Source organism: Gastrolobium bilobum, unplaced genomic scaffold (genome assembly GCF_033153095.1).
Source record: "Gastrolobium bilobum isolate Gb01-03AN ecotype WA unplaced genomic scaffold, APGP_CSIRO_Gbil_v1 utg20349, whole genome shotgun sequence".
Taxonomy (NCBI): Eukaryota; Viridiplantae; Streptophyta; class Magnoliopsida; order Fabales; family Fabaceae; genus Gastrolobium; species Gastrolobium bilobum.
Window position 1 is genome coordinate 174,551 of NW_026896728.1, and position 17,197 is coordinate 191,747.

General features: G+C 31.3%; 1 protein-coding gene across 2 annotated transcripts; it reads right to left on the bottom strand.

Annotated features, from left to right (window-relative positions):
• Positions 1-15,959: 15,959 nt before the first annotated feature.
• Positions 15,960-16,836, bottom strand: LOC133301662 (MLP-like protein 43). 2 transcript variants are annotated; one of them, XM_061501321.1, is made up of 2 exons: positions 16,583-16,836; positions 15,960-16,390 (listed from the first exon to the last, which is right to left on the bottom strand). In XM_061501321.1, exons 1-2 carry the CDS (start codon positions 16,767-16,769, stop codon positions 16,200-16,202), a joined length of 378 nt encoding a protein of 125 aa, XP_061357305.1. In that variant the 5' UTR covers positions 16,770-16,836; the 3' UTR covers positions 15,960-16,199. The 2 variants fall into 2 exon arrangements, with proteins under 2 accessions (XP_061357305.1, XP_061357304.1); XM_061501320.1 differs by having other exon boundaries at positions 15,960-16,471; positions 16,583-16,831.
• Between the last annotated feature and the right edge of the window lie 361 nt (positions 16,837-17,197).

Genomic DNA, 17,197 nt, shown 5'->3' on the forward strand with positions numbered 1-17,197 from the left:
AATATCTATCTTCTCGAAATTTGGGTTTGGAAGTGTGCTGATTTTGTTGTCGTATGCTTTGTTTATTTGTCAAATGTCAAGTCCCCTCCATTTTGTCAGTTCCTAAGCTTTGGAGACACAGCGAATTTAATTGTGTGTCGTCGTCTACTCTTCATCACGTTCACTGTCACCTAATTTTGAAGCGCACTCTCGGCCATGAAGCCATAGGATAGGAGACTAGTGGCGCGTGGGACCAAGGGCTGCCGTTTGTTACTTCGTTTTCAGCAGTTCTACTTGAAATTTATTTATTGAGATTAATGATTACTTTTGCAATGAGATTTTTTTATGATATTCTTATATCACTATACATGATAATACATTGTATATGTTTTGTGTATTTTCAAATATAACATGTTTTGAATTCGATTGAAACTTTAGATTGAATTAAGGGGAAAATATTTATTTTTTTAAATGATATAACTTGTGTCATTTCACTCTTATAAAGAGGTGAGATACATACCTTTATTTTTTTCTGCGCTCTCTATTCTCTATGAATTATCTGTTTTTCTCACTTAAATAGACACAATTTTACATCATTTAAAATAATACATATTTTTTCCTTGAATTAACGTGTAAAGTTATTTGCCTAATTTCTGGAATTATGACTGCTTGTTGTATTTGAGAAAAAATAAACCAGAAAAGTATGATGTGGGGACTCAGTAAGGGAGGGATTCAGTAAGGGAGAAAGTTAAAATCCGAAGTTAAGTGATGAAGCCTTATATGTATTAATTAATAATAAATCAAGTAAAGATCATATAAATGAAAAATATCTATGAACTTATATTGCTTTTAAGTTTTTAAATTATAATGTGAATATTATCCATTCATGATTGATGTTCCTCCTAATACTTGAATTCCTAGTAGCAGGAGATCCAACAATGGATAGATGTCAGCTTCAGCTTCGTAATTGTAGTCCACAATTGAAGAAACTTGATCCAAAGACTATTTTTCTTTGTTTGGAACAGCATTAATTTTAGAAGATGCAGATTCTATTGTCCATCAAATAACACTGGAGTCATTGAATAAAAAAATGACTATTTTCTTTTAGGATGATGTGTATGGTGAATGTGAGGAATTAATCACATATGTTGAGTTTAAAGAGGAATGTAATAAGCATCAGGTTAATTCCACAGGCTAATTGTACCTATTAATATTAGAATGCCTCCTCAAACAGACCTTGACTATGTCGATCATCGACAAAATTCAGTGGTCACCATATATGATACACTGGTAGAGCAGGTATTAATCAACAAAGTGGTTCAATTGAGAAGATCAGAAAGGGTAAGGGTTTGTGTAACATCTCGAGCGCTGATGAGGGCGGAGAATGATCGCCGGTGCAAAGAGGCACAGACAAGGAGCGGCTCCTGACAGGCTTCCAACGGGGGTTACTTGCATGAATGAATCGAATCGACACTCGAAAGAGAGAGATTCCAATGACTGTGCAGGTATGAGACTGCACAATTTGAGATAACTTATAAGAATTAATTGGTATTATCTATACTAACAAGATGCATCTTCTTTTCGGTAGTCCAGAACGGAAGAACTCCACAGTTAAGCGTGCTTGACTTGGAGCAATTCTGGGATGGGTGACCTCCTGGGAAGTTTTTCCGGGAAGTGTGCGAGTGAGGAAAAAGCACACTGAAAAGTCTCGTGTTAGTATGTGGGGATAGTCATTGATTCTTGAAGCGGCCGGGCGTTACAAGTGATATCAGAGCAGGGCCTCTCTTCCAGTACGGTGTGGTTCGAGGACGAACCAGGCGGAAGCTGGTGGGCATGTAACATCCCGAGCGTTGACGAGGGCGGGGAATGATCGCCGGTGCAAAGAGGCACGGACAAGGAGCTGCTCCTGACAGGCTTCCAGCGGGGGTTACTTGCACGAATGAATCGAATCGACACCCGAAAGAGTGAGATTCCAAAGACTGTGCAGGTATGAGACTGCACAATTTGGGATAGCTTATAAGAATTAATTGATACTACATATACTAACAAGATGCATCTTCTTTTCCGTAGCCCAGAACGGAAGAACTCCACAGTTAAGCGTGCTTGACTTGGAGCAATTTTGGGATGAGTGACCTCCTGTGAAGTTTTCCCGGAAAGTGTGCGAGTGAGGAAAAAGCACACTGAAAAGTCTCGTGTTAGTATGTGGAGATAGTCATTGATTCTTGAAGCGGCCGGGCGTTACAGTTTTCAAACCCTACTTGAAAAGAAATTTTATTTATCTACAAGAAAATGAGTTCAATATATTACAAATGATTATGATCCATCTTACTTTCAAGAAGCTATATATTTATAACTTTCAGGAATCTCTGTTTAAAATTGCCTCGTCACTTAATACAAAAAAAAAAAAAAAAAACACCCTCATTACAAACCAAATAATGAATAGATCTTGAAGTATTACCGTAATGTAAATTAGAAATTTTACGTTGAAGTAGAAAAGACAGTAAGTCAGTAACATTACATAAATAACCAAAATACAAGTTCAAACTATCTTATAACCTGTCTTTAGTACTATTCATGTTATGAAATCAATCTGATAATAAATAAAATTATCTTCTATACACGCACAAAAATATATAAGACTCATATATGGCCTCATGTGAGGTGAAAAGAGAAAAAGAGAAAGATAAAATATTATATAACAAAATAAGGCTGATTGATCAAAGCAATATACTTTAATTTTTTAGTAAACACCCTTTTTGGTCCCTGACAATATCTACGAAATCCTTTTTAGTCCCTGGCAATAAAAAAGGACCAAATTGGTCCCTAAAATTATGAAAAAAGGGCCACATTAGTCCTTATATCAACTTCTCCGTTATTAACGTGGCCTTTTTTGTATACTGTTAGGGACCAATTTGATCCTTTTTTATTGCCAGGGACTAAAAAAGATTTCGTAAATATTGCCATGGACCAAAAAATGTGTTTACTCTTAATTTTTTTACACAAATTTAGGGGTGAAAGTGAGCTGGGCTGGGTCGAGCTTTGCCCCGAAAAGCCCAAGCCTACGTCAAAAAATTTCAATTTGGCCCTGCCCAAGCCTAGTATGAGTCTAACTGTTAGCCTGGTTTGGCCCGTTTATAAAAAAAATAAATGGCCCAGCTTGGCCCGTTAGCCTGTTAATTTTTAACTTCCAAGCAGAACCATGAATCAACTTTACAAAGTACTCAAATTCTGTTGCTACACCAAAAATCATAATTTCAACATCCAAACAGAATCATGAATCATAACAAAACTAATACAATATGCATTTAAGTCATTTTCAAAAGCAAAATGCTCAAACTAAATAACATATATTTCATCAGATCCAACAAACAAATCCATATTATGTAAATTAAAATAACTACATGAATCCAACAAACACATCATGATGCTTGTAGTAAGTATAACCTCTCCCAAAAATCTTTTAATATATTCATATACACAATTTAACATGTTGAGATGTTGGTTCCTCCTATATAAGAAATAAAGTAAGATTTCTGTTAAAATATAATCGAATATAATTAAATTATTAATAATTGCAATTGATTAAATTTATATCTTTTTTTTCTTCAAGGCAAACTTACTATATTTTTTTTTATTTAAAATAAATAGTACAATATAGGCCGGCCTGTAGGCTTATAGGCCCGGCCTTTTGAAAGTGGACCTACGACCTTTTTATTAAACAAGCTTTTTCAAGGTCCAAGCCCGGCCTATTATACAAAATATACTAAGTCAGGTCTAGCCTGATGTAGGCTGAGCCGTAGGCCCCTGTAGGCCGGTCCGGCCCAGTTTTACCCCTATACACAATATAGTTTGAAATTATTTACTAAAGTATATTCTTTGATCATTTTGTATCATTTGAATCCCACAACTGTTATATATGTCAGTCACATTATGATGACACGTGTTATGTTTGTGAAAAGTCAAACTATTTCACTTTTGATAAATAGTTTTCAAACTATAATTTTAATATTTTTTTTTAAAAAATATATCATTTTCATCAATCAACCAACAAAATAACATTAAAACCTCATAATATCCGTACAGTTTTACATTTATAAGTTAGTTAATTAATTAAATGCTTTAATGTTTCTAAAGTGAATGTAGATAAGTTATCTACATTTGCTCCTAAAACGACGTCATTTTGCGTTGCAAAATTAAAAAATTATAATGAAAAAGACTATTATAACCCTGAAATAAATTTTAATTACAAAAATATCTTAATTTCCGCCTCAAGATGATGTCATTTTAAGTTCACTGTATATAAGTTACATTGACTGTAGAAAAAACGAACCCTTAATTAAAATATGTAAATAGATCTGACATATATACAAAAACTTACAAAATTTAATATACATCTAATAATGTCTAAGAAAAGCCCGCAACGGCAACTCCAAGCTTGGGATCTCTACCTAGACATACTCCACGTACGATTACAATGAAGATAGCTGGGTCATTTCAATTGTGAGGGTAAAGTAATAGGTTAAAAATTTAGTAGGAAGAATATTATCATTTTTGTAATTTTGCTCCTCTGGAATTGAATTAATCAAATAATGCATTTTTGATGAAGAAATAAAAAAGTAAATTGTGTTATTCTATTTATTTATATCACAAAATATTTATTATGTTTTGTATTTGTCATCAAAAGAACTAAAAACACAAAATTTTGTGGCTCAATCACTCATGTTCTGTCAGTACTGTTATGCCCAAACTTTGGTTACAATAATGCACACCTCCGAATGGAAGAAAGTAAGAAAGTATCATGTTCAATTCTCTCATCACATACCCCATTTTGCAATAATTAGTATTGTCAATTCTAAAGAGAAATTTCCAAGTCTGGCCTCTTAATGAATTATGCGGACCTCAGAAGAAATTATTATGATCAATTCTCTCATCACATGACCCAACTTTGCAATAATTCGTATTGTCAGATTTAAAGAGCAATTTCCAAGTTTGACCTCTATACAAATTATGCAGATCTCCAAGAAAGTATCATGATCCATCCTATCATCACATGACCCCACTTTGCAATAATTTGTATTGTCAGAGATCTAAAGAGCAATTTCTAAGTCTGGCCTCTATACGAATTATGCACACCTCGAAGAAAGTATCATGATCAATTCTCTCATCACATGACCCCACTTTGCAATAATTGGTATTGTCAGATCTAAAGAGCAATTTCCAAATCTAGCCTCTATACGAATTATGCAGAACTCGAAGAAAGTATCATGATCAATTCTCTCATCACTTGACCCCACTTTGCAATATTTCGTATTGTCAGATCTAAAGAGCAATTTTCAAGTTTGGCCTCTATACAAATTATGCAGACCTCAGAATTGAGAAACCGCAACACATTTTTGATCTTATCAATTTAATGAATCATATTTATGGTCGTTAGAGATAATATAAAAACGATTGAATGTTCACCACTTATCAGAAGAAGGGTGATTTCGGAATTACAAGTTCGATTCTCACTGGTTTTTCTTTTTAGTGGAATTAAGTAAGTATAATATAAAAAAAATATTTGTGTATCCGCACTTTAAGTTCAAAGAGCTATTGTGTAAGGGGTCTATTAGAATGATATAATATAAAATTATTGAAGGTGCATCACCTAAAAAAAGTTAAGCTGTTAAAGTGAAGGCCTTTCAATAGTTTTTATATTTCTCTTAACGCATCCCTTCATATAAAGTTCATTAGACTTGAAAAGTGAGTAATATATCATGTTTGTATCTATATTAAGAAACTCCAAAATATTTCATTATTTATTATTAGAATAAGGATAGTGAGGGTCGAATTCGTGATCACAGTCAAAGAGATTCAGATACTATGTAAAAACAAATTCAATTCAAAATCTTAAGCGGTAGGTGAGATGATTATCAATTGTATTAATGTGTAATTAGGAGCTTGATATCAAATCAACTTCTGGAACTGAAACTGTCCCTCTGGTGAGGATTTGGATAATCAAACTTTGAGGGGCTGTTTGGTAGAGGTCTTTGTCTTAAATGCCTCTGCAAATTAGATTGGGATTTGAAGATAACAATGTTTGGTAGAGGACTCAAAAAAACTATGCTCGAAAAATTGATTACCCAGACAACGTAATTTGTGTGAAAAATTACAGTGAAAATATTGTGCTAGAAAACCACATCGTAGGTGGTAATTGGTGTTTACCCGGGAAGGAAAAAAACGAGTGCGAATATTTTGTCCAAAATGACCCTCGTAGACTAACTCATATTTTAGTCAAGGGTTGATTTTTTTTTTTTCAGTTTCAAAATTGTAAATGCCCATTTTCGTAATTTACATCAATTATCCATCAATATTTTATTTTCTACTAAATATATAGACTTTGAAAACGTAAATCAATTTTCTCCCATTAAATTTTACTCTACCAAACAACTTTTTTTATTCTTTCCCATCAAACTTATTTTCATACAATATTCCCAGTAATTATGTTTTTCTGGTAAAAAAAATTTCTCCTCTATCAAACGCTCCCCGAAGAAAACACAATAATATTAAACGTAAATATTTTATTTTTATTTTTATCGCAGTGAAACTTCAACATATAGTTCAATACACACTACCATAGATAACATACATGTCCAATTACGTTCACTAAATTTAAAGACATTCGTCGATGAAGAAACAAACATGCATCCTTCTTATTCATATCACAGTGACACTGACTATTCAGCATCCAAGCCAGTCCCATTATTTTTTTCTTATAACTTACGAAACTATATATGTTACATATCATATAGTAGAATATATTTTCATATTTTAGAGGAAGGCGAGGGCCCACCCTAACCTCCCATGTAGGTCTGCCCCTGCTTTCCGGGGATGCTTTCTTCTTCTCATATTTGTCAAAAATCCATTTATATTTTCTTTTTTACGGTATCCGATGAGAAAATTATCTGACTTGATGGCTTGTGACGATGGTTGTAACTTGTAAGAGAAGCAAATCTTCTGGTGGCAGAAAAATCTCAATTTATTTTAAAACAAAATGTAAATATAATTTTCTTGCATGCTAATAGAAGTTGATTCATCACGTAAATGAAGACATCTCGCATCAAAGGTTTTATTTTGACTTTATAAATTTTCCGCGTTTTATAATCATCGCATGTTACTTGCAATACCTTTTGTAAGTCATTGCGTGATGCTCGCATGATTCGAGGGATTGATGCTCTTAACAAAAATCAATTCGTAATTAAATACAAGTTTTTTGGATAATTAAATTTCAACCACATATAATTTTTGATAAGGAGATAATGAATATTTCTTTGTTTCGTTTTAACATAATTTTGTTAAGTGGAAAGATTTTAATTATTAATAATTTTTATTGACAAATCAACTGTTAACATTATGTTAGATCGGTAGAATCTTATTCGCCTTACTGATAAAATTAATTTTTTTTTACTATGCGCGTATAAAAGACTGGATTATTGTAATTGTTAACTACAGTTGATTTGTCACTAAAAATTATAAATGATTAAGATCTTACATTCTATAAATATTCCAATAAAGCATCATTAATTAAAATCCTTGGAAAAAAATTTAGTGGGGAAAAAAATACACTAAATATTTATAATTTAAAAAAAATAATTGACCTTATTACGAAAGAAAACGAAACAGTTAACCATCGACCATACATGATATATCTGTGAAGTCTGAATGCAAGCTTGCTCGTATTATCAAATATATACGTCCTCTTATGCTTTTTTTTCCTCATCTATCATATCATACATTACATTGGGGGGACACTTGGCCCCCTTGACTACTTATTCTGGTTGGTGTTACTGTTCACAATTCACACTTGTTCATACATAATTAAGGGTGTAAATGGGTCAAGATAGCTTACAGCCCGGCCTACGTTAAGTCTGGCCTAGTTCAGCCTACATTAAAAAGTAGAGTAGGCTTAGGCTTATAATAAAGCTTTTTTAACAAATAGGCCGTAGACTAATCTTGTCAAGCCTGGCCTAAAGTCATGTAGGCTGTCCTATTTAATTTTTAAAAATAAAATAAAATAATATATTTATTTTAGGTGGCAATCAGTACCAACCCTAAATCAATAATACTCTCATTTCCCTTGTCTTGATGATGGTTTAAAGATATTTCAATGAATGACATTATCTTGTAGACTTTATTTCAGTTTTGGTTGACCTAGTAATTGTATTTTTCTTATTTTTCTAATTTATTTGACTCTATTCTTCTCTGATATACATTATAGAGTTGAAGTATTATGTTGACTCTTTCTTGTTTGTCATTTTTTATTTCTTATGAGAAGTACTAATGCATGCATGAATGAAACTTTGCTCAGTATATTTTTATAGTTATTTTTTTTACTATTGTAAAATTTTTAATGCTCACTAGTGAAATTTATATCTCGTGTAAAAAAATACAGCAATTTATGAACACGTTAATGACTTGTAATGTCAAGCGAATATTTTAAAAATTGTTAAAAATATTTAAAAATATATCACTAGGTAGGCCTACAAGGCATGTAGGCCATATCAGGCTCTCTAATTTTTTGAAAATAGGCCAGTCTTGGCCTATAAATATAGCCTTTAGTAGGCCAATAAATCAGATAGACTGAATATTTTTTATATAGACTTAGGCCAGGAAAGCCACAGCCCGGCCCATTTACACCCCTATACATAACTTCACTCTTAAATCCTATATAGGTTAATTTTAGGCGCCTTCAATTGGAGCGTGTGACTCTAATTCCTTAAGGTGGTGTTTGGTTGGGAGCTTTTTAGAGGATATCTATCTTTCTCAAGTATGGCTTTTAGAAATACCATGTTTGTTTCAACGTTTTTCACCAAAAACTCATCTATCCAATTTGTCTGGATTTATGAGAAACATAGATATCCGCACTATTTAGAAACCCAATTTGAAGGTGGGATTTTTCGGAAAACCGGTTATCTGACTTTTAATGCACTGTTGATTTCATAAAGTTACCTAATTTTCCCAGTAAAGTTTTTCCCCACCAAACAACTTTTTTTTACATTTTTCTACCTATCTCACTTTATCTATCTTTCTAATCATTTCTCTATCTATCTCATTTCCCTATTATTCCAAAAAAATTTCCTTTACCAAACACCCCCTAAAGTCATATTTGTGTTATTCCCAGCTCCGCCACCGGTAAAGTATCCCACAGTCTAGTAGAAAAGAAACAACAATGTGCAACACAAAACAATATCCGCACCCAAAAGGGTCACCTCTTGTTATACTTTTTTTAGCAAAAAAATTGCGATGGAGATCATATTTGGGTCCTCCAAATAAGGCCACAACATCACTTGTTGCCAGTGTTATGATATCTGCATATGACATTGTTAAAGGACATGCTCCTTCAAGGCTTTCCTTCACCTCATCAGTAAGATCAAATCCATGAATGCCATGTTTGTACCTGATTCTTTCTTTGATCTATTATTTTTGGTGGAGTTTATGAGCATGGATGCATCACAACCTTGTAAGAGTGTACATTATTAGTTTAACTCCTTGTTTATAGATGAGTTATTTGATAAGAGTGTACTTTTGAGCCTTCTAGAGATTTTCTATCCAACTACTTAACTGTCTAAATAGAATTGTCATTAATATAAAATTCTCTTCTTTTTATATTATCATTTATTAAACCTTCTATAATATATGCCTTTATTATATCCATAACATATATATTTTTTTATCTTATCTCTTATGATCATTGATTTTTAAAATCCTTTTATAATATGGTCATATCAAATAAAAGATCTACTCCCCCGTCAGATTGTTTTTCCGTTTAAATTAAAAATATTGGCTGCACGAAAACATAATAAATGGTTGGGGTCAACTTTATTTCCCTCCCCCCAAAAAAAAGTACCGTACACTATTTTAAAATTGTAATTATAAAAAAATATAAATTTTATTTTTAATTTGTTATTTTTAACATAAGTTATATAATTTTAAAAACAGTATTTATTTAAAAAAAATACCAATATGAACCTTTGAATATTTTCTTACTTATTCAAGTTTTAATTTTTTTTATTTGATAGACTTTTGTAAATCTTTTTCATTTTGTTTCTAAATTCTATTTTGCTTTAATATACATTTGTTTTTCTTTTTGTTTAATTATTTTAATATGTTTTCATAATTTATTATCTTTCAAAGGCTTTTTTAAATCAATTTGGGTTTCATTAATAACATGGGTACACATTGATAATCTCCTTAAAAGAAGAAATTAACGAATGATATTTTAAACCTACAAATATTGTAATAAAAATTAAATTTTGAATAATAAGATTTAGTTAGTCAAAGTTAATTTGTAACTTTTATCTACTCAATGCTTAACATCAACAAAATATTTAAAATTTTAAGAAACTAAATAATTTCTTTTAAAAAAAAATAAAAACACGTTAATAAAATACTTAAAACTAATTGTAATAATGATGAACTTTTTAATAATCAAATAAACTAATTGTAATATGAATTTGCATCTTTTGATTTTTAAATAAATCTTTTTGTATAATTATTCTATGATTATATTTTATTTGAATCTTATATTATTTATTGATTGATTAATTTTTGTTTTAGAATTTAGAACTACTTAAACAATTTAAAAATTTCAAACTCTTAAATTTTAATCTGTAATATTATTTGGACATATTAGAACTGTTGTTTTTGGTCAAAATTTAATGGAAATAATTTCAATTATAGAAAAAAGAGATATTGTTTCTCATGTTATATAAAATAGATTATCTCATACAATATATAAAAAAAGGGTGAAATGAAATTCTCTTTTCTCTCTCTTATTTTTAATGAGTTTCACCTATTTTGTGTGTGTATACAGGTGATAAATTTATCTGATTCAATATGATAAATAATATTCTCTAAAAAGAATTGTTCTTAGAATATACTACAAAGTATGTGGATCGTGGACGCAACTACTTGATGTTGGAAATCGACCACACACAAATCGAAAACAGAAAAGAAAAAAAGAGAGAATAGACACAGCGATTTACTTTGGTTCACCCAATTTAGGTTACGTCCAGCTTGTCTGTACTATATTTACCTCACCGCCACTCGTTATAAGTCTCTCGGTTTACAAAACAAATATAAATAGGATTACAAAATTCTAACAACAGCTATTCATCGACCCAAGCTCAAACTACTAAGAAAATTACAATAAAACAGAGACCTACAATTATATAATATGAGCCATACCCAACACTTGAAACGGGAAGTGAATTTTCTATATTGAAAAAGATGTGACATGATCATGTTCGAGCAATTATAATTATATAAAAAGATGAGAGAGAAAAATATATTAAAATAAATAATTATTAAATTATAATTATTAATTTATTTTTATATGATTATAATTATTTCACGTAATCATGTCATATTTAAAAAAAAACGAGAAGATTCATTTCCACTTGACCGACAATTGATTCGAGACTGCTGCAACACGAGATATAGAAAATTTTGGAAGTGTGCTGATTTTGTCGTCGTATGCTTTGTTTATTTGTCAAATGTCAAGTCCCCTTCATTTTGTCAGTTCCCAAGCTTTGGCGACACAGCGAATTTAATTGTGTGTCGTCCACTCTTCTTTAATCTTTGGAAATATTTCATCGGTTCATTGATCAGTTTGATTTGAGGCATGTCAAGAATTAAGATGTTAAATCCCTCCCAAAAGTGATACTTAAGAGGTTTGAACACATGTCCTCACCCCCACCTGCTCAGCTCCCGTGCACCAACTGAGCTACCACAATTTGGTCACTGTCACCTTTTGGAAGCCCACTTTCGGCCATGAAGATGAGGCCATACGAGACTAGTGCCGCGTGGGACCAAGTGCTGCCGTTTGTTACTACGTGTTTACGTTTTCAGCAGTTCTACTTGAAATTTATTTATTGAGATTAACGATTACTTTTGCAATGAAATTTTTTTATGATATTCTTATACGACTATACGTCGTATATGTTTTGTGTATTTTCAAATATGACATGTTTTGAATTCGATTGAAATTTTAGATTGAATTATAATGTGTAAAGTTATTTGGCCTAATTTCTGGAATTATGACTGCTTGTTGTATTTGAGAAGAATTAAACCAAAAAATTATGATGTAGGGACTCAGTATGGGAGAAAGTTGAAATCCGAAGTTAAGTGATGAAGCTTGAAGAAACTTGATCCAAAGACAATCTTTCTTTGTCTGGAACAGCATTAATTTTAGAAGATTCAGATTCTGTTGTCCATCAAATAACACTGGAGTCATTGAATAAAAAAAAAAGACTATTTTCTTTTTGGATGATGTGTATGGTGAATGTGAGCAATCACATATGTTGAGTTTAAAGAGGAATGTAATAAGCATCAGGTCAATTCCACAGGCTAACTGTACCTATTAATATTAGAATGCCTCCTCAAACAGACCTTGACAATGTCGATCATCGACAAAATTCAGTGGTTGCCCCATCACCATATATATATGGATACACTGGTAGAGCAGGTATTGGCTCAACAAGTGGTTCAATTGAGAAGATCAGAAAGGGTAAGGGTTTGCAAACCCTACTTGAAAATAAATTTTATTTATCTACAAGAAAAATGAGTTCAATATATTACAAATGATTATGATCCATCTCACTTTTAAGAAGCTATATATTTATAACTTTCAGGAAGCTCTGTTTAAAATTGCCTCGTCCTTAATACAAAAAAAAAAAAAAAAAAAAAAAACCTCATCACAAACCAAATAATGAATAATGATCTTGAAGTATTACCGTAATGTAAATTAGAAATTTTTACGTTGAAGTAGACAAGACAGTAAGTCAGTAACATTACATAAATAACCAAAATACAATCTTATCATTCATATTGTGCCAGGGAGGATTATATTTACAAATTTTTTATTTACAAACTCTTACATTATATATTATGTACTCCTGGAAGTACACTCGATTAATAATATATTTCCGGGAATACATAGTGTAATTTGTAAAAGTTTGTAAAAAAAAATTTATAAATAGATTATTGCCAATGTTTTTATCATAAGAAATAATTTTATTTTTTACACACTTACACACGCACAAAAATATATAAAACCCATGTGACCTTATGTGAGGTGAAAAGAGAAAAAGAGAAAGAAAAAGTATTATAAACAAAATAAGGCTGATTGATCAAAGCAATATACTTTAATTTTTTTACACAATATAGCCTGAAATTATTCACTAAAGTAATATTCTTTGATCATTTTTTATCATTTGAGTCCCACAGTACTGTAATATATGTCAGTCACATTATGATGACACGTGTTCTGCTTGTGACGTCCATAGTAAAAAAATTCAAACTATTTCACTTTGATAAATAGTTTTTAAACTATATTATTTTAATATATATATTTTTGAAAATATATCATTTTCATCAATCAACCAACAAAATAACATTAAAACCTCAGAATATCCGTACAGTTTTACATTTATAAGTTAGTTAATTAATTAAAATATGTATATAGATCTTACATATATACAAAAACTTACAAAATTTAATATACATATAATAATGTCTAAGAAAAGCCCGCAACGGCAACTCCAAGCTTGGGATCTCTACCTAGACATACTCCACAAGTACAATGAAGATAACTGGGTCATTTCAATTTTGAGGGTAAAGTAATAGGTTAAAAATTTAGTAGGAAGAATATTATCATTTTTGTAAGTTTGCTCCGCTGGACTTTATTGAATTAATCAAATAATGCATGTTTGATGAAGAAATAAAAAAGTAAATTGTGTTATTCTATTTATTTATATCACAAAATATTTAATGTTTTGTATTTGTCATCAAAAGAACTAAAAACACAAAATTTTGTGGCTCAATCACTCATGTTCTATCCTTACTGTTATACCCAAACTTTGGTTGCAATCAGTGTTTTAAAAAATGGGTCGGATCGGCTGAGTCGACCCAGGTCTTGGAGATTCGGCCGATTTCTCGGTCTGAGTGGTCATTTGAATCGATTTTGCAGTCAACTCGGTTTGGACTGGTTGATTTGACCGAGATCCTGCGACTCAGTGATCTGGGTTAGATCGGTTGACCCTTTTTTTTTTCTTTTTGGTAAATTTTTTTTTGATTGATGAAAACTCTTGAATTAAATCTTTTTTATAGTTTGTGGTAAATATGATTAATAAGTAAGGTGCAAATAAGAACGTATTTTGGATTAGTGCAATTTGTTTATGTAATTTAATTGCATCTTATAATGATCTTAAGAAGTTAAGTGGGAATAAACACTGATGGTCTCATCTCAACGGTGGACACTTTCTCCTTAGTGTATATTTCATACCTACTATTTGCTATCATGATTTAATTTATCCGTGCTATGTCAAGGCAAAAAAGGTGCATTTAGCTTACATTGCAATTTTAATCCAATATTAGGATATGGTCTAAAGCTAGAAGCTTAGAAGTATATAATATTTGCTATCATTAAGAACCAATCTATTTTTTGAAGGTCATTGATAGTTTTCTTGTGTGAAATTTTAATATAAGTAATATGTTTATATTTTTTTAATATGTGAACAGTAAATCCGATTGAACCCGGTTGAACCAGTGACCCAGTACCTTGACCGAGTCGATGACCGGTCCGAGTTTTAAAACATTGGTTGCAATAATGCACACCTTCGACTCGAAGAAAGTATCATGATCAATTCTCTCATCACATGACCCCACTTTGCAACAATTAGTATTGTCAGAGCTAAAAAGCAATTTCCAAGTTTGGCCTCTAGGGGTGATAAACGAACCAGGGGGGCCTTTAGCTCGGCTCGTAAAGGCCTGAGCTTACATGTTTAAAATTGGCTGTTGGAACCAGGCTTGGACTTGTATACAATCTCATGTAATAAAAAGGCCTCAAGCTTCAATTTAAAAGTTCGGCCTTAGAGTCTCTCAGACTGGTAATAGCTCTATCTCTCTTCTCAATCCATTTCACCCCATTTTATTGGTTAAACAGACTTTTTGAATGATTTTTTTTTCTATATTATGCTATTTAAATATACATTGAATTTATGAATATTTATGAAATTACTAGTGTTGTTGATTGTATATTCTGTTTGGATAAATCTTTGTTGTCTTTTTTTTTTTAAACAGGCTAAACCAGACTTTTATTTTTTGTAAATAAGTCAGGCCACATGCCGATAATAATATTCATAACAGCTAACAGGCTTGGTCAAGCTGACACATTTAAACACAGGCTTAACTTTTTAAAATCAAAGCTCAGCTCGATCGGCCTGGCCCGTTAACACTACTAGTGGCCTCTATACGAATTATGCATACCTCATAATTGAGAAACCACATCCCATTTTTGATCTTATCAATTTAATGAATCATATTTATGGTCGTTAGAGATGATATAAAAACGATTGAATGTTCACCACTTATCAAAAGTAGGGTGATTTCGTCATTACAAGTTCGATTCTTACTATTTTTTTTAGTGAAATTAAGTCAGTATAATATAAAATAAAAGTATGTATTTGTGTATCCGCACTTTAAGTTCAAAGAGCTATTGTGTAAGAGGTCTATTAGAATGATATAATATAAAATTATTGAAGGTCCATCACCTAAAAAAAAATTAAGCTGTTAAAGTGAAGGCCTTTCAAATGGTCTTTATATTTTTCTTAACACATCCCTTTACATAAAGCTCATTAGACTTAAAAAATGAGTAAGACATCATGTTCGTATTTATATTAAGAAATTTCAAAATATTTAATTATTTATTAATAGAATAAGAATAACAAGGGTCGAATTCGTGACCACGATCAAAGAGATTCAGATACTATGTAAAAACAAATTCAATACAAAAGCTTTAGCGGTAGGTAAAATGATTATCAATTGTATTAATGTGTAATTAGGAGCTTGATATCAAAACAACTTCTGGAACTGTTGTTTTCCGAAATTTATACAGTCCCTCTGGTGAGGATTTGGATAATCAAACTTTGAAGAAAACAAAATAAGATCAAACGTAAATATTTTATTTTTATTTTTATTGCAGTGAAACTTCAACATACATATAGTTCAATACACACAACTATAGATAACATACATGTCCAATTAAGTTCACTAAATTTAAAGACATTCATCGATGAAGAAACAAACATAACAAACATGCATCCTTCTTATTCATATCATAGTGACACCGACTATTCAGCATCCAAGCCAGTCCCATTATTTTTTTCTTATAACGTACGAAACTATGCTCCGAGAAGATGATCATCAGAGTCTTTAGTAAGCTTGGTTAAGTGGTCCAAGTAGCCATAAGGAGGTTCAACATTATCATTGATCTTCTCATATTCAATAGTCCATTTAACAGTTGAACCCCCACCGCTCTTGTCAATCACTTGTAGGTTGAGCTTAAAGATCTTGTAATGTTGATCGATATCCCCTTCAAAGAAATTGAATGTCAATGACTTGTTCTCTTCATCAAGATGTTCAATCTTCTCCTTACATGTAACAACCTTACCGTCTGTGTTTTTGAGAATATAAAAAATCAATAACAAATGGCATATGAATAGAAGAATGAAAAATAACTACTTAATTAATCCTTTTTGGTTAACATAATAATTGATAAGCTTACCTATGGTATAACTCCAATGCTTAACAGAATCAGGGCCATGCCAATCGTCACCCTGAATCACCTTGCCTCCATGTATTCTATCAGTGATGTTCTGAACATGGTGAAGTTGCTTCGAGAAGAGGTTGAAGAACTTTGCAGCAGGTGTCTTGATACCAAATTCAGTAGTAATTTTACCAGTGAGAGCCATGAATGACTCGAGAGCCAAACTGAAAATAAGAAGTAGCAATGTAACAAATAAGGAGAGAGATACTGAAGCTTATGCAGCCTTATTGGTCCTTAAATAGGAAACGAAAAGAAAAGAAAAGAAGAAGTTAACATAGCAAACTCAATTATTGGATCATTAGTTAACGATCTGCTAAATTTTGCTTTGGGTCAAAATAATAGAAGGAAAATAGTTTGTCTTTTTAAAGGAGCTAAGTTATATTTTTTTAATCTTTTGTAATTATATATTTCAAAAAATATATAATTATAATATTAAAATTGTACTTTTTCAGAATATATAGTTATAAGGAAGTGAAAGTACATAAGTTAGATCCTTTCCAATAATAAAACTGAGAATTAAAATTTTCACGTTGATATTGAATTATATTCTCAAAAAGTAGAAAGTGGACATAT

Bases quoted from the DNA above. Each gene is read 5' to 3' on its own strand.
- LOC133301662 (XM_061501320.1), bottom strand. From the start codon at position 16,769: ATGGCTCTCACTGGTAAAATTACTACTGAATTTGGTATCAAGACACCT. The intron at 16,472-16,582 runs GTAAGCTTATCA...TCAAAAACACAG, and splicing joins GCATTGGAGTTATACCATAG to ACGGTAAGGTTGTTACATGT.